The sequence below is a fragment of the Staurois parvus genome, unplaced genomic scaffold, assembly GCF_062004578.1.
Source record: "Staurois parvus isolate SC_StPar_1 unplaced genomic scaffold, SC_StPar_1.0 ptg000320l, whole genome shotgun sequence".
Taxonomy (NCBI): domain Eukaryota; kingdom Metazoa; phylum Chordata; class Amphibia; order Anura; family Ranidae; genus Staurois; species Staurois parvus.
Genome location: NW_028318116.1, coordinates 2,617,319 through 2,635,989, shown reverse-complemented (window position 1 = coordinate 2,635,989; position 18,671 = coordinate 2,617,319). Strand labels below are relative to the sequence as shown.

The window sequence follows — 18,671 nt, the reverse complement described above, 5'->3', positions numbered from 1 at the left end:
TGTATGTCGGTGCCGATTTTTAAAGGCAATTGCCGGCTTTTTTTCTTCTTCACTATAGCTTACAGATTTAGCTGTCACTTTCCCTGGAGCTAAAGGAGACTTTGTTTCTTTTATCTCGGGAAATAAACTAAAAGGAAACATTGTTTCTTTTAACTCAGGTAAATAAACTAAAACTTTGTTTCTTTTAGCTGGGGGGAATTGACAGCTGATTCTCTGAGCTATGGTCAAGAAAAAAAAAAAGCCGGTAATTGCATTTAAAAAACAGAACTCACCTATAGTGACAGCGACTTTTTTTTTTTAAACTTTTTTCTGACCGCCAGAAAGGATTAATTGGTTTTCAATGCATTCCTATGGGAAACCGTGTTTCGGTAACAACTTTTTCGCTATACGAAACGTCCCAGGAACACATTAAATTCGTAAACGGATGTACACCTGTACCAGTACACACACACAAGCCTTCATTACTTTTTTTGATACGAGGATAGCAAGGCGTCAAAACAGATAAAGGCAGACTTGCAGTCAGTAATTAAGTAACCCTATTGGGCTCACCTGCTCTCTCTTGGGCCACTGAACAATGGGAATGCCAGTGAGTGCAAGCTCAGGTGGGTCGTGCGCGTGTTCCTCCAGAAGCTTCTGTTACCCTCCAGGGAAGAAATAAAAAGAGAAGGAGGGGTAGGTTAAACAATATGCAACACCTTCTTCCACTGATGGTGATGAAATTGCAGAGAAAAACAATTCTTGACGTATTAAATGCTATTAACCTTGTCACAACACAGTGATGGAACTGCAGACACCTCTTGAACAAGGCAAAGAACTTGCTGTAGGCAATTCCTACAATAAGAAGATTTCACCTACTGCAACCTACATACAATCGTATTACAAATAGAGATTCCTAGATTGTAAGCTCCAAGGAGCAGGGCCCTCAAATCCCTCTTGTATTGAACTGTATTGTCTCCTGTTATATTGTAAAGCACTGAGCAAACTGTTGGAACTATATAAATCCTGTATAATAATAATTTACGACTTTCTTTTCTCAATTTACACCACCTCCCTTGATCAGTGGACAACTTTCCAACCATCTTTGTGCTGATGATACACATATCTCTCTGCCCTTTAACCTCTTTTTTGCATCGCTAATGTACTGACGGAGTTATCAGTTTGGATGTCACAACACTTCCTAAAACTCAGCTTTCTGGCCCCCACATAGCCCATTCATCCCACGCTTAGCTTCAGGACTTCTCCATACACTCTCCTATTCTCTGGAACTCCCTACCCCAACCTGTCTGGCTTCAGGCAATCCCTGAATAATCATATCTTCAGGGAAGCCTATCCTGCCTCTACACAACTGAATTTTACTTGCTTAAACAACTCATCCCCCACATCTATTACCTTTTGTATCACTTGGTCTTCCCTTTGGATTGTAAGCCCTCCAAAAGATATGCCTCCTAACCCTCATGTCTTTAATAGTATTGTAAATTTACCATCTCCCACTTTTTTTTGTAAAGTGCAGCATAAACTGTTGGCCCTATATACATCCTATATGATATAGGGTGCACCAATGACACAGGATTCACAAAACACGAATGGGTTTTCTAAAGAAAGCACCTGACTTGGGGCGCATTCAAACGTTCTTGGTGTGAGTGCATGCATGTTAAAGCAGAATTACACTTCATCTTATTACGAAAAACCAAAGCCGCAATTGCGTTCATTTTTAATATTCTAATTTAACTTGCCCACCCATCCACGTTTCCATGCTTTATTTTGATGAGAAATCACTTGGATAAACACCCCCTACCATTTCTGGCCATGGACATCTTGAGTAAGGGCAGATGATTCATGTACTTCCTGGAATTCATCTGCCCTTAGCTCAGGCATTCAGGCAAGAGGGTATGCTTAGCTGAGAAACTCTTCCTCCACTCCTGAAGACTCCTGGGATGTATGACATCATTTGCCTAGACCTGGAAACTAGGAAGTAACTGAAAAAATGTGGGGAAAAAAAAGGTTTAAAACAAATAAATATGATATACCTTCCTGTATGTTTACTAATGCTAGCAGCATAAGGATTAAAAATAGTCAATGTATATTGAGGGAGTGGAGTTTCTCTTTAATGTGCATTATATTGCATGATGGTGCAACCCAATCATTGCAATCCAAAAGCTTGAATTGTCTAACTCCACACCAGTGTTCATTTCATCAACACTATTTTAGTTGACTAAAATCCGACTAAAACAATTCAGACGACTAAAACTAGAAAAGGCATTTTAGTCAAAAGACTAGGACTAAAAGTAAAATCGAAATTTAGCGTGAAAATTAGCACTGGGTATGTATCACGATGACTAAATGTGTGTCTTTAGTGCATGTTCAAACCTGAATACCATAAATATGAACATTAGATTATTTTTTTTTTACTCCAGGAGTATAGAATGAGTTTGGAAGTTCGAGAGAAATGCAAAAATAATGCAATACAATTTCACTAAACCCATTAGATTTTAGTCGACTAAAATGTACTGATTTTAGTCAACTCAATAGGACTAAAACAAAACAATTCAGATGACAAAAATATGAAACTAAAATGGTATTTTAGTCAAAACTGTACATAGCTAAACAGGTGACAGAGCCCAGAGTGCCACCTGCTGATGCAAAAATCACATTATTCTTCTGCTGCTAAATCAGTGTTTCTCAACCTTTTTGCAGTCAAGGCACCTTTTCAAAATTATAGACAGTCCCGAAACACCCTTTCAAATTATGGACAGTCTGAAGGCACCCCACTCTAAAATGGGGTACCTCCAGAATGTCCATAATTTTAAAAGGGAACCGCATTCCAAAATGTGGAAAATTATTCTAATAGTTTTCTATAACCCAGCAACATCCACACACATAGGACACCCAACATTAGAGGTGATTTATTCTTCCAAAGCAAATACACTTTTGCAAACTAAGTAATATTCCAGTGTTTCTCCATTACTGAGCTAATGTGACCCCAGCACTGATGGAGTGGGGCAGGGGAGGGTCAAACTAGGATGCTGTGCAGGAAGCTGACATCTTCCTTATCAACTGATGTCATTGGTTGCCAGGATTCCGGCAGCTTTAAGGTCAAAATGGTGTGTGTGTGTGTATATATATATATATATATATACACACACACACATATATATATATATACATACATACACACACATATACATACACACACACACATACACACACACAGGGGCGTATTTGCCACAAGGCAAACAAGGCACTTGCCTAGGGCAGCACCTCCCCCCAGAAGAAGGGATGAAAGAAGGGACACGCACGCTATGGGAACCAGGTGGAATCCGAGAGAGGCTGCAATGGTGTATGTAGAGCCTGACTCTCATTCCTGGGGATGTCCGGAGCTGTGAGGATGAGTGTCTTTTTCTCTATCGCCGGAGAAGGGGGGGGGGGGTAATGGAAGGCTCTCTCGGGTGGGGTGCAGGGGTGTTGTTGGTCAAGGTTAGCAATGTCAGACTTTCTCCGTGGGAGGGGGAAGGGAGGTGGTGTTGGTCGGTGTCCATGGGGACAGACGATTTTTGTGTTGCCTAGGGCAGCACAAAACCTAAATACACCTATATTTTATATATATATATATATATATATATATATATATATATATATATATATATACATATACATACATACCTTAGAGTACAGTACAGGATACAGGAATTAAATCTTAGAAAATGTATTATATGCCTTCAGGTGATTGGCTGATTGAAAACTGACAAAGTTCATTGCGACAGCCCCCAGTGTATCCATTTAATCCTGCCAACTTCACGAGGCTCCAGATTTTATTTAATTTCTTTTTTAAGCAAGCAACAAGGACATCAGAGAACAGAGGAGAAAGCCCCGTGTCCTGTACTGTACTCCAAGATATTTATAGGTATGTCAAAATTCCTATTGTCTTAATCGTATAGTATAGGACATGTGAACTGTAGGGGTTGAGCAAAGAAAACAGCCAAAACAGCAGCACAATGCCCACAGGAAAAAAACAAGAAGGGTCAACAGACCTGAACAAACAGTTACGAGTAGAAGCATCTTTCAGCCAAGATACATAAGAGCAGAGGCTCAAACAGCCACCTGGCAAACAAGAAAAATATGAACAGAGGGTCAGGCAGTGGTCCAGCAACTTGTGAAAAAACAGATGTTAGATGCTGTAAAAAGCCCAAGAACCCAGACTTCGCTGGAGAAATAGGCTCAGGTAGGGAATCGTTCCCTGATACCAGAAGTCCTAGAGAGAAAAAAAAAGAAGAAGGACTGGGTGTAAGAGGATTAAAGAATCCCATAGAGGGACCGCCCAGTGAGAAAAGGGGTCAGTTCCCAAGGAAAGATGACAGTCCTGACACCAAATCGTAAAATTTTGACATGTTTTCAGGCTGGACAAGAAATTGTAAAATAACAATCCCACAGAAGGGAAGAAAAAGTGCTCCAGGGAAGTACAGTTTCCAGGACACCTGGTCCCCATGTAAGGTAAGGAAAGGAGGGGGCTCCAAAGAAGAAACTAGGGCAAGCCAAGGCAGAATCTCAGCTGCCAGTGTAAGAGAAAGAAGGTTCCATTTGTACAATGGAGGTCAGCACTAGCAACAGGACCTGAAGAATGCAGCAGAGGGACACAGAAGGTCACCTTGAGTAACAAGGACAGCAACTTTTTGCAACGAGAGGGAATAGGATGTGCAAGAGCCAAGATTTTAGGAAGATGGCATACAAGGTCAAATGAAGACCTGCAGGTACCAAGGCTAGGTGTTTAGAGATTCCAAACAGAAGAAGAAGCAATGGGAAGAAATTCTGAGATGAAGATCAGTATCATCACACTAGGTGAGAACCACCACACATGACAAATTGCAGTACATGGGGGAAGTGGTCTGCATTGCTCCAAGAAAGGAGCAGTACCCAACCTAGAGGTCAGGAGGTTTCTAATGGGTGATCAGCGAGTCAGAATTGCCAGGAGATCTGTGAGCAAAAATCTGCTAAGCTATTACATAACTGGAGATGTAGACAAGTACCGGGGTACCTAGAAACTGCATGTGGTGAAGGACACAAACATATAGGGGCAGCAAACCTGATTTCTTCTGGCTGTCTCTGAGGTATCAGGCAACAGGTGGGACAGCAAATGATCAGCTTGCCTTGTCGGTGGAAAATTACGCCTGGAAATGCTCAGTAAGGGGTTTTATAAAACAAAATCAATAGCTGGAGATGATATTCTGGTAATGAGGTAAAAAGACCACCAAATTAAAGGCGTTATAAACTTTACCTGTAAAGCAGAATAAGCAAGAATAACGCTAGGGGAAAAAGTAGATGACCCCTCAACCTGTGACTTCTAGAGGGCTTGTGTGTTGTATGTCTTTCAGGATAAAGGATACAACAGAGTATTCTACAGGTCCAAGTAAATAGCCAACAAGATATATAGCCTGGAATTGATATGGAACGGTACAAGGAAACACATTCTTACCTTGTCCACATCAGCGGTCCAGTTTGGGGTCCAGGCTTTGCCCTTCACAGTGGCATACCCCTGAAAGGGGTCTTCCGGGTCTGTGTGCCATAGGAATGGACAACGGCCCTGGACCTGTATGACAACCTGCTGCTAACTACACTTGTGGCAAGCTTAAGCGCAAAACACAGAATCCAGTGCTCGAGGCAAACATAGGCTGGTCCTGCTACTGTGAAGTCAGAGTATGGTTCTCAGCTAGTCAGGCACAAGGCAATAAGCAGTCTGATCTTTTGTCGGAAATAAACCTGGTGAACTATATAAAAAAAAAAAAAAAAAATCTCCAACGTGAAAAGGGGTTCAACACCTTTGAATAACAGCAAAAACAGGAATTCCACAGAGCAGGCATGGTTTTATGGATACACAGAGGGGGGGGGGGGCCGCAAAGCTTTTGTCAGTGTCCTATCCCCTGAAGGTAGTGGCATATAACCCATGGTCTAAGAATAAATTCCTGTGTCCTGTACTGTGCAATTAGGATGCATTATATTTCTTAGTCCTGTTTAAAATAAAGCTACTGAACAGAGTACTTGAGGTCTAAGCTTTTGGTAACTCATTCAGAATCCTGCAGAGGCCTCAACTTACCAAAAGAGATTGGAGGAGTTAAAGCTGCTTTAACACCGAGGAGTTTTTTGAAGGTATTTGCATAAAAAAAAAAAAAACACCTAAAAAACTCAAGAAAACGGCTTCCCTGTGTATGTGAATGTACAGTATCTCAGAAAAGTGAGTCCACCCCTCACATTTTTATAAATATTTGATTCTATCTTTTCATGTGACAACACTGAAGAAATGACACGTTGCTACAATGTGACGTAGTGAGTGTACAGCTTGTATAACATGTAAATTTGGCGTCCCCTCAAAATAACTCAACACACAGCCATTAATGTCTAAACCACTGGCAACAAAAGTGACTCCACCCCTAAGTGACAAGGTCCAAATTGAGTCCAATTAGCCATTTTCCCTCCCCAGTGTCATGTGACTCATTATTGTTACAAGGTCTCAGGTGTGAATGGGGAGCAGGTGTGTTAAATCTGACTTTATAGTCACTCTCTCATGCTGGTCACTGGAAGTTCAACATGGCACCTCATGGCAAAGAACTCTCTGAGGATCTGAAAAAAAAAAGAATTGTTGCTCTACATAAAGATGGCCTAGGCTATAAGAAGATTGCCAAGACCCTGAAACTGACTGCAGCACGGTGGCCAAGACAGTGGTTTTACAGGACAGGTTTCACTCAGAACAGGCCTCATCATGGTCGACCAAAGAAGTTGAGCGCATGTGCTCAGCGTCATATCCAGAGGTTGTTTTTGGGAAATAGATGTATGAGTGCTGCCAGCATTGCTGCAGAGGTTGAAGAGGTGGGGGGGTCAGCCTGTCAGTGCTCAGACCACACGCCGCATCAAATTGATCAGCATGGATGTCATCCCAGAAGGAAGCCTCTTCTAAAGATGATGAACAAGAAAGCCCACAGTTTGCTGAAGACAAACAGACTAAGGTCATGCATTACTGGAACCATGTCCTGTGGTCTGATGACACCAAGATCAACTGATTTGGTTCAGATGGTGTCAAGCGTGTGTGGTGGCAACCAGATGAGGAGTACAAAGACAAGTGTGTCTTGCCTACAGTCAAGCATGGTGGTGGGAGTGTCATGGTCTGGGGCTGCATGAGTGCTGCCGGCACTGGGGAGCTACAGTTCATTGAGGGAACCATGAATGCCAACATGTACTGTGACATACTGAAGCAGAGCATGATCCCCTCCCTTCGGAAACTGGGCCACAGAGCAGTATTCCAACATGATAACTACCCCAAAAACACCTCCAAGACCACCACTTCCTTGCTAAAGAAGCTGAGGGTAAAGGTGATGGACTGGCCAAGCATGTCTCCAGACCTAAACGCTATTGAGCATCTGTGGGGCATCCTCAAACAGAAGGTGAAGGAGTACAAGGTCTCTAACATCCACCAGCTCCATGATGTCGTCATGGAGGAGTGGAAGAGGACTCCAGTGGTAACCTGTGAAGCTCTGGTGAACTCAATGCTCAAAAGGGTTAAGGCAGTGCTGGAAAATAATGTTGGCCACACAAAATATTGACACTTTGGGGGTGTACTTACTTTTGTTGCCAGCGGTTTAGACATTAATGGTGGTGTTTTGAGTTATTTTGAGAGGACAGCAAATTTACACTGTTATACAAGCTGTACACTGACTACGTTACATTGTAGCAAAGTGTCATTTCTTCAGTGTTGTCACATGAAAAGATAGAATCAAATATTTACAAAAATGTGAGGGGGGGACTCACTTCTGGGAGATACTGTATATCTATGTATGTTTTCACACTAAGGCGTTGCGCTTGCGGAGTGGTGTAAAAACTCCTGCTTGCAGCATCTTTGGGAAGTTTAAAAAAAAAAAAAAAAAAAAAAAAAAAGTGCCTCAAGAACGCCTCTTCCTATTGAAATCCATGGAAACCGCCTGAAAAACATCTCAGAACCGCCTCTGAGAAGCATTTCTGGTGCAATTTTTAAGTGTCCTTGAAAAAATGCCCAGAAAGCACAGCAAAAACGCCTATGCGGATCAGTGTGAAAGTAGCCTTACTAAAGCTTGAGCACTCGGAATCTGGTGCAGCTGTGCATGGTAGCCAATCAGCTTCTAACTTGTTTAATTAAACTTTGACAAAACCTGGAAACTGACTGGTTTCTATGCAGAGTTGCACCAGATTTTACGCCCCCGTTTTAGTAAATCAACCCCACCGAGTCAAGAGACTCCACAAAATGATGCACAGCTTGTGTGAGAAATGCGTCTAGTTTCAAAGAAGGTAAAGAAATAACATGACTGAAACAAATACATTTAGGCCGCATTCAGACATATCTGGTCTGTTGTGGTGCATTAATGTATGTTGTGTAAAGGCAGCCAATACTCCCTAATTAACCATTGAATGTACATGCAATCCAACATTATTTCTGTGAATCAACTTACAGTACATGTAGAAGTTATTGGGAAGGTTTAAAGTGTTACTAAACCCCGGACCCCGCGTGCACTACATCCGGTCTCCCCGGACCCCGCATTCACTATATCTGGTATCTCCAGACCCCGCATACACTATATCTGGTCTCCCGGACCCTGCATTCACTATATCTGGTATCTTCAGAACCTGCATTCACTAAATCTGGTATCTCCAGACCCTACATTCATTATATCTGGTGTCCCCAAAACCTGCATTCATTATATCTGGTCTCCCACAGTACACGGAACATGCAAATGCAATTTTTGTAGCAACTATAAACTGCTAAATTCCTTTTCTCATCAGCAGAGCAGTCCTGTGACTTCTATCAGTGTCTGGCAGAGCACTGGTTAAAGCTTGCAGGAGGAGTTTTCAGTCTCCCCCAATTGTCCTATGAGGCTGCATAACCCCTGTCCCTCTGTCTAAACAGCGCCGATTGGCCTTGTGCTGATCACATGCTCCCTTCCAAGGAAAAAAAAAAGAAAAAAATCTCTAACAATACACATGTGCAGCTTGGCCCCAAGGCTCTGTTCTATCAGCAGATGGACTGGGGACAGCAGAAGAAGGGGAGGATCAGAGAAGACAGGAACAAACATCCTATTTTTAAACAATGCTAATGATTGATGCTTTAGGTGCCACAGTATATCAAGCATGCTTTACTGCATATCCAGACTGATTTTACTGTTTGTTTAGTAACACTTTAAAGTGTGACAGAGTGCACGCATGTTGTGCGAAACAAGGGAAAGACATCCCTGACCCTTATCCAAAAATCGTACCCTACATTTTGGCACACGTTCGCAGATGAGTGGTGGTTCCAATAACAATTGCACTGCAGCCGTCTGAAAAGGGGCAGCGCGTTTATGTGCGTTGCAGGAAAGCATGCAATTTTGCACATGTTCTTACAATGCACAAGTGAGAACCAAGCCTTGCAGCCATCTGAAATCACTTCTACTACAGAACTGGAAGCAAAAAGTTCATCAAAGCAAAGCATGTTATTATTATTATAATACAGGATTTATATAGCGCCAACAGTTTGCACAGCACTTACGTTTACATGCTAATGTTGCTGCCCCCTGTGATCGTTAAGGTCGTGGCAGCAAAAGGGTTAAATGAATCCAGGTTAGGTTAAGGTTTATGCTGCAGACATTTACAAATACAACTGAAACCACACTACCTTGCCAGGGGACCTGTACACAGTGGAGTCCCTAACTCAATGAAGCTGAGAGCATGCCTGTCTCAAAAGGGGCCCCTGAAGGGTACAGCTACACATCAGAAGCTCGGAGCCACTCAAGTCATCTGAAACCCCGCAGTGTGCATGTGCACCAAATGTATCGTATATGACCCACACACATAGGGAACCGCATGGCCCATACACTGCAGGCATCACAAACCTATTAGCACACTCATCTATGGACACACTCGGGAGTGTGCAGCAAACCAATTCAGTGCATGTGTAATGGGAGGAACAGGGGGATGGTCATGGTGGATCCTCTAAAAATGATAGTCGTCCGGTTGTCACACTGACCTATGAGCTTTAATACCTTCTGAATCATTAACCTAAAATACAAAATCAGGAAGCCGGAAGGTCTGACACCATATCAACATACTTCTTCCAGGCCAACAACTCACAGTTATAAAGCCAGTAAGTTGCAATGACAGCCAGGCAACCAGCATTTTCAGTGAGCCAACTAAACAATGGATGTGTCAATGTTCTTTCATGGCATGTTTCCTCTAAAGCAGGGGTCTCCAAACAAAGGGTCAGTTTCCTGTCCTTCGGGCTTTAGGGGGGCCAGACTTTGGACAGTAGAAAATGCCCCAATGTCATTAAGAGCAAATAATACCCCATCATTGGTTTTAGTGGGAGGACTAGTGCCTGATTGTTATCAGTGGGGGGAATAGCACCCCATCATAGGTGTCATTGGAAGAAGTGGTGCAGCATCATTTGTGTCAGTGGGAGGAATAGTGCCCCAATGGCCGGATAACGGCAGGCAAAGGGCCACATTCGGGCCCAGGGCTGCAGTTTGGAGACCGCTGCTCTAAAGCAAACTTTTGGAAGGATGCCTGTTGGTCATTAAGGGCTAATCATACTTTGCAACCTAAAGTATTTATTGTTGCCAAACCATCACAGGAACTTGCATTAAGTGGGTTTCATTGGCAGGATCAACATGTATTTCAACAAAGGGACTAAGAAAACAGTTAGTGCAGATGCACACATAGTTCAGTGCTGCAGCATATGTTTTTTCCAATAGGAGGCCATACTTATACTTTAAAGAACAACTAAAACGAGTTAACACAGTTCTAATATTTCCTTGTCTGCATCTTCTCCTGTGTGCCAGTCTTCATTGGCTAGCGCAGGATGACATCACTCCTGTGCAAGAGATGTCATGGTGCTGTAGACGGAGCTGCATATGCACAGCTCAGTTTACATGCCAGAGAAGGCAGCGTGCAGGCAGAGAAGGCAGCAGAGAAGGCAGCAGAGAAGGCAGCAGAGAAGGCAGCAAGCAGGCAGAGAAGGCAGCAGAGAAGGCAGTTAGGTGCATTTTATTGCAGATGAAACCTTGCACATCTCTTCTGCAATAAAAGCCTGCTGCTCACTGCCTGTAAGGCTCCATGCACACTAGCGTTCTATAAAGTTCCTAGAAGCTAAAAATAGTATCCTCCTAAGTGTCCATGCACACTACTTTACTACTATTAACATTTTTTGAGCTTCAACATCTAGGAGCAAAAAAAAAAAAAAAAAAAAAAAATTGGGGGGGGAGCGTCTTTCCAGCAGAAAAAATGCTAAATGCTGTTAACAGCTTTTTTTTCACTCTACATGTACTGTAAAAACACTAATGCTCCTGAAAGATGGTATTACCAGCATTTATGCAGCGAGTTAAAAAAAAAAGAAAAAAAAAGAAAACAAAAAAGCGCTAGTGTGCATGAAACCTCGCGGCAGAACTTCAGTTCCACTTTAAACAGGTGTTTTCACATGCTTTAAGGAGGTCATTACAGCGAATTTACTAACACAGGCTAAGCTGAGATGTGCGGCAGTCCTTGCCAATTCTTTGAAAAGTGATCTGACGTGGATTGCTTTTCAGAGGCATTTGACAGGCGATGAAGTAGGTGAAATGTATCCTCACCACCTGTGTTAACTGTAAATGCTGCACCGCCACATAGCTACATTGAATGAGGTTAGAGGATGGTTGTGACGGGATCCCATACACATGAATGGGTTGCGTTTGATGGTAGCTGTGCCCGCTGAATGTGACAGGAGGTAATAGTTTTGCCATGGCTGTAGCAGATTAATTGTCCAGCTGCCTTTTCAGCTTAAGGGGGCAGTAAAAACACGCCTAAGAGAGAATACTAAAAAGATCAAGTGACAATTACATTCATTGCTATTATAGCAGCCAAATCAAAACAATTATAATAAGTTAAGCTCACCATACACTATACAATCTCCCCCAGATCCTCCTACAACCATGCAGTGCAAGGCCCTGCCAGATCGGACACAGATTAGGTGTGTCCTCCCACCATATAGCCCTGGAAAACCCATACAAGTCTGCACAGAGACCGCATGGTCAGACTGCACAGTGCATGGCAACTGCAACAAACAGGTAAGCACTGACATCCTGCTGGCTACACAGTGCCTTAGAGCTGCCTCACACTAGCGGTCATGCTGTAAAATGGCTGCTGGTGTGTGGAGTACACATTTTATCCTTTACCTGGTTCCTGTACCGAGAACATTTCTGTGACATTATCGCCAGCCTTGTAACATTCTTACATGAGCAGCTGCTGGGAGGTCACTTCCTACTGACATAGGTGCGCCCCCAGAACTACATCTCCACAAAGCCCTTTACCTTCACACGATGTGCAGGCAGGTTCTTGGGACGTCAACAATGCAGATCTATAAGGTCCCTGTCACATGAACGGACCGATCGGGTCCACCTGTTTTTCACATGGACCTGATCAGACACTCCATTGCTTTCTATGGAGCGGCGAAGGTCAATGGACATGTGTCCATTTACACCGGCCTGCATCCAATCCGATCCTGTCCGTAGATGGATGGGGATTTGTTCCTCATCCATCTGGCGGATCGAATAACAGATGGAAATGTACAGGCAATCAGTTTCCATCCCACAACCCATAGAGGAGAGCAGGTTGTGTCTGTGCCAGCTTTGCATTAGCGGAGCGGACACAGACCTGTCAGCGGGAAGATCCCCAGTGAGCAACTGGATCTGCTGACAGGTACGCCCTGTGTGAAAAGGGGCCAAATCCAGCAGGCAGGGCTGACAACACTAGCTGGGATTTCAGTGTGGTAAAGGCACGGTGCTTTCAGTCCAAACAGGAAGTTAGAAGCACATTGAAATTCGGGAAAATCTACAGGTATTTTTCTACTTACAATTTTTTTTTAAGGAAAACTATGGGAAATGTGCAAGTATTAGAGAGATACACTCAATTCTTTATTATTTTGTGCTGACACCTTAACTCCTTTGTGCTTTAATTTACACAAGAAGCATGGAAAACACAATGGAACGCATGCCTTCAACTATGGAAACAAAATGACCCCATTTATCATTATTCTGAGGGTAGAATGATCTCTATAAATTGCCTACTAGAATGAGAAGGAAAGTCCATCTGCTTCTGAGGAAACAGACAGAAATAATGTTTTCCTCTGACAGCAGAATTAAAGCCCAATATGTGACTACGGACTGGCTAGCCAGGAACCAAACAAAATCAATTCAGATCTGAGACACAAAGCCAAAACCTGGAGAAGGGAGGTTCAGGTTTACTGCTGGGAAAGCTGCATCACACTAATTGCAGTCCACGGCCTTCCATCTGAGCCATTCACACTAATTGGAGACCACCGGCTTCCATCTGAGCCTTTCACATAGGTGCTCCGATTTAAAGGGAAACGCATGCATTTGCACTGAGCACATCTTTTGCAACTCAAATCTTTACAGTGACTTTCACAATTAGAATGGCTTTTATTACTTTATAACAAATAGATGCTCTCTGTATTTTACAGACTCAGCCTTTCTGATCAATACCTGCCCAGACATAAAAAAAAGGAAAAAAAAAACCTCAGCCACATACAGAATGCACGGATTTCAGTCAGTCGGACCTGACTACCCTGGGATCACACCTAAGCGTTTTCCGCTGCATTTTGCAGAAACACACTACAGTCTATTTAGCATGATTTCCTATGAGACACATTCAAATCTCCAAGTTTTCACCCGGTGCATTTTTTGGAAAGGATCAGGGACTTTTTTGAAAAAGTTGCATTTTTGGCTCTATAGAGTTCAACAGAAACGCTGCAGAAAAGCATGTAGTGCGTTTTTGCTGCATTTGCATTTCAAATCTGCCTAGCAACAAGAAAAATTAAAAATTTAAAAAAGCAAAACTCAAACAAGCAAAACGCACTGCAGAAACGGATCAAACGCAAACTGCACAGGTGTGAGCCTAGCCTGAGGTCCATAGAAAGGGAGTGAATTTGGAGCAGCAATCCATAAATAAAAATTAATCCCAATCCATAGCAACAAAATAGAATTAAAAAAACAAAACACCTAAAAATGAATAAATAAAACGCCTTAGCAGTACTAAACAAAATAAATCAACCAATGAAAGGCCTGTAGCAATTTGACGTTTTCCGCTCATTACAAACTAGTCAGCTTTACTAATCGGGTTACCTGGCACAGCCGCGAGTGATCACAGCGCCCCAGCATTTTGTAGCTACATCGATCCCCATGAGCCACCTACAGCAACACCTCTGTAGCTACCGACAAATCACCAGAAAAAAAGTAAACTCCCAGATTTGTAAATACTAATAATCTGCGCTGCAAAAGAGATGCTGGTGTGACATGGCCCAATACACTGAGCAATTCGAGGGTGTCAATTCTATTCCATCTCATGCTCAAAGCTAAACCAAGCCATTTTAACACGCAGGCTGCTGTCCAGGTTATGTATGGGTGATGAGGGTCTGTTTATAGGAACGAAAAAAAAAAAAAAACTTTATTGAAATGTCACAAATGACATTTAATGTATTCCTATGCACCTGTGAAGTGACAGGAGATGGGGTCAGCTGTGTGGCAGAAAAATGAGGCGTGTATTTTTACACAGTGCACTGCAATCCACCTCAACACAGTGGGGTAGATTTACTAAAACTGGAGAGTGCAAAATCTGCTGCAGCCGTATATGGCAGCTAATCAGCTTCTACCTTCAGCTTGTTCAATTAAGCTTTGACTTATTTAATAAGCCTGGGTCACACTGATAAGGTGCAGCATAATCGCAGCGCATTCCTGTGCAAATCAGATGTGATTTCTGTGCGCTACAATTTGAGCCATACATTTTGTACGGCTCAAGTCCCACCACACCCGCACCAAAAAAAGTACAGGTCCCTTTTTCAGTCCGCATCAGAATCGGATCTCATGCGATCTGATTCTGCATAATCGCACTGCGTTTTGCAAACGGATATCACGGTGTCGTTAACTTAAAATACACACCCGCAGCTGTTTGTATGAACGAGGTGCGATTACGATGCGGTGTGGACATCGCACAGAAACTGGTGCGAATACCGCACCGCATCAGTGTGAACCCAGGCTAAGTGCCCGGTCACAGCGGTGCGATTTGTGAATTGAAGCTGCACCTAAAATTGCATCTAATGAATGTCAGTGTCCTAACATGCGATTTGCTGCAGCATGATTTCTAAAGTAGTGCTTCCATTACTTTTTCAGCAGTTTTGTCACAATTTCACATAAGTAGAATAAAAAAAATTTCAAGAAATTGTTGAAAATCTTCACAAGTAGCAATAAAGGCTCCTGAAATCACACAAAAATCGCAGCAGTGTAACCGGTGACTAAAACCTGGAAGCTGACTGGTTTCTATGCAGAGCTGCACCAGATTTTGCACCCTCTGGTTTTAGTAAATCAACCCCAGTGTGTGAACAGGGAACATAGTGTTCTAGGTACCATGACGGTGAGCCTGCGATGATCGGTGCAGATTCATACAGCTCACCGCACATGGTGTCAACAAGCTCCTATGACTACCAAAGCTATGTAGCAGAAGCCTTACCTAAACAATCCACTCCGTCTGTATCCGATCTGGGAGGCTCGTGTACCATATAACGGATAGTAGATCCAAAGAGCGTTGTCCAATTAGATTGCAAGGTGTATGACCGGCTTTAGACTTCTGCTAACAGAGGAAGCACATTCATTGTGTGGTGCTGCCAAACAGGAAGCAAAGCCAGCACTTGCCATCAGAAAATATGGCTACTCACGTTCAGATTTGGAAAATGAGCATGTCAGTAGTTGGTTAATCATTAAGCAGGTTGTTTTCGTCAGCTAGGACTAACAAAAACAATAAAGGACTGATTCCCCTTTAATACAGTTCCCCTTCATCCGTAGATACAAGCTGAAGCGGACAGCTAATAAAACTACTAATGTAAAAGGAAAGAAGGGGGGGGGATGGCTAGTAGAAAACAACATACAGGCAATGTGGCGAGGCGGATGAGACGGGCGCAGCCACAGACACAAGCCTCCCTCACCTCAGCTGTCGTCTCTTGTCGCAGTCCAGGCAGGACTAAATGACTCTGCATTGACCAGCCAGCAGCTCCAGCAAACACTTCCTGCAAACTGCCAGCTCAGAGAGTGGGAGGGAGCTGAGGCTGGAGGCTCTGCAGTCCTTCCTGCGGATTGCCTCCCCAAAGTCTGGGCCACTTTGCCTTCTTCACTTCCTGCTCGTCTGTGCCAGTCATCTAGAAGCCCGGGCACGCCACTTCCCAGCACACAGCCTGCCCCCTCCTGCGTGCCGCCTGCTGCTGCTGTCTCATCGCTCTGAGCCCTCTGCTAGCAGGAACTCCCTCTTGGCTGTCCCCACTTGCTTACACACTCTTCCCAGCAGTGCTTTGCAGTAGGCGGGGAGGAAAAAAGTCACACACAAAGAGAGAGAGGGGGGTTGGGGAGGGGGCAAAGCCTTGGAGGGAAAAGACAGAGCAGTAGGAGGTGACAGAGGGGGGCAGATGGATTGCTGCGATTGGCTGAATGCAGGCATCTCCACCCTCTGCACAACAGCTCTCTCTTCCTGTCTCTCAGGATCCAGGAGGAGCAGATGCAGTATCTGCAGTGAGAGCAGCACACGCTGATCTGCTGCCAGATAGGGAAAAGGACACTGCTGGGCTGACGACAGCTGCACACAGTCTGCTCATCACAATACACAGCCCACAAATGGCCACCAGCCACACATCCTGATCTGCTTAGTTACAGCTTATTTATTACAGGTACTTATATAGAGCCGTCCGTTTACACAGAGCTTTACATATATATATTGTACATTCACATCAGTCCCTAACCCTCACGGGGTACAATCGATATTTTCACGCATAGGCACCCTAAAGTGTACATTTACATTCATATGTGTGTATGGGGGAGGATGTCTATTTCAGGTACTTGTATAGCGGCGTCAATTTGCGCAGCACTTTATATATATATTGTACATTCACATCAGCCCCTGACCCTCAAGGGACGTACAATCTAAGGTCCCTAACCCTCAAAGGGCATACAATCTAAGGTCCTGAACTCACATTCATACATACACATACTAGGGACAATTTAGACAGGAGCCAATTCACCTACTAGCATGTCTTTGGAGTGTGGAAGGAAACCGGAGTACCCGGAGGAAACCCACGCAGGCACAGGGAGAACATGCAGACTCCAGGCAGGTGGTGCCATGGTTGAGGTTCAAACCAACGACCCTAGTACTGCCAGGTGGAAGTGCTAACCATTTAGCCACTGTGCTGCCCATCCTGTCATTTGTATTACTGTGCAGAGAAAAGACTGGAATGATACAATGTTTATTTGCTGTATTTGTGTTGCTTTGACATATTATGCAACTCTCTACAGCAGCTTTTCAATCTCTTTAGTCCTCATGCACACTGGATGTTTTCACAGCAGCTGCTTTTGGCTTTCAACGCTTTTTCTACACTCCCCAGCATGTTATCCTATGTGTCCATGCACACAGACTGTAAACATTTTTTGGCTGGAAAAAACCCAGAACTAGTGGGATTCTAGAGGAGTTTTTTTTAGCTGTAAGAACGTGGCAAACCAGAAACTGGCATTTTTGGACTCGCCCGCCCCCCCCCCCCCATTTTTTTTTGGGGTAAAAAAAAATGCAAACATGAAAAACGTGGCTGAACGCTAATACAAAACCGCTAAAAAACCCTCAAGCTTTTAACGCGACTTTACACAGCTAACCTTAACCGCATTATTAAAACGCTCCGTGTGCATGGAGCCTTAACCACAACAGAACCCTTGAAATAACTTTCAGGGCTCATCCATACCACAACGCATCAGTTAACTCGGCGTGTTGCATTTTTTCGTACTACACAGGCATGCATTCTAGATGCATTGAAAATTTAGGTTTTTTTTTTTATTTTGGCCTTGCTTGCCTTGAAGTGTATTGCGCTCATTTGCATTGGAGTATGTCACAGCACACCACGAATATCCAGAATGGGTCCAAAGCTTTATTCAGCGGTCACATCGGAAGCAACATTTTGGAGCCACGCAGCACCCCTTCATCAGGCATGTGCCTGGATGTGCTGGTGACATACTTTCTTTGTCTTCAGCGGATGGTTGCTGCAGCACCTATCTACATCCACACGTGTGCATTGGTAATATTGTTTTCTGTGCATTTGAACACGTTGTATTGGGCTGCGCTGAAAAATAACAGTAGTGCATGCTGAACTTTTTTCAGCGATAGACAAATGCAATGCAACACACTGGTGTGAACTTCATTCATAGGGAACCATCTTTGTTGGTTGCCATCCGTTAGGAAAGCGCTCACAAATGAACCCCAGCGCATATGGTGTGAATGAACCCTCAGGAAAATCTGCTAGTAACTACCATATCTGCAGCTCTCTGTACATTACTGATCTCCACATCTAATGTCCCTTAGCCCTGGTTCACACCTGTGCGGCTTCGAAGTGGCACTCAGTGTGGCTTCAAAGGCAACTATCAGTGGGATTTCACGTGCAGTTTGCTGACATTTATGCGACTTAAAGATGATAATGCAAGTCTTAATGAAGTCCTCCTCCCATGCTCGTCTCCAGGACTTCTCCAGAGCTTCCCCCATCCTCTGGAACTCTTTACCCCAATTTATCAGACTATCGCCTACTCTGCTCACTTTTAGGCGATCTCTGAAAACCTATC

The 18,671-nt window shown here is 43.6% G+C and overlaps 1 protein-coding gene across 3 annotated transcripts in view; it reads right to left on the bottom strand.

Moving 5' to 3' along the window:
- Positions 1-18,671, bottom strand: part of KDM2A (lysine demethylase 2A) — a 168,880-nt gene that overhangs the window by 41,851 nt on the left and 108,358 nt on the right. For all 3 annotated transcript variants that reach the window (XM_089683714.1, XM_089683711.1, XM_089683712.1), the window contains one exon: positions 550-633. In XM_089683714.1, coding sequence (XP_089539840.1) covers positions 550-633 — 84 coding nt within the window. The remainder of the gene's footprint in view (positions 1-549; positions 634-18,671) is intronic.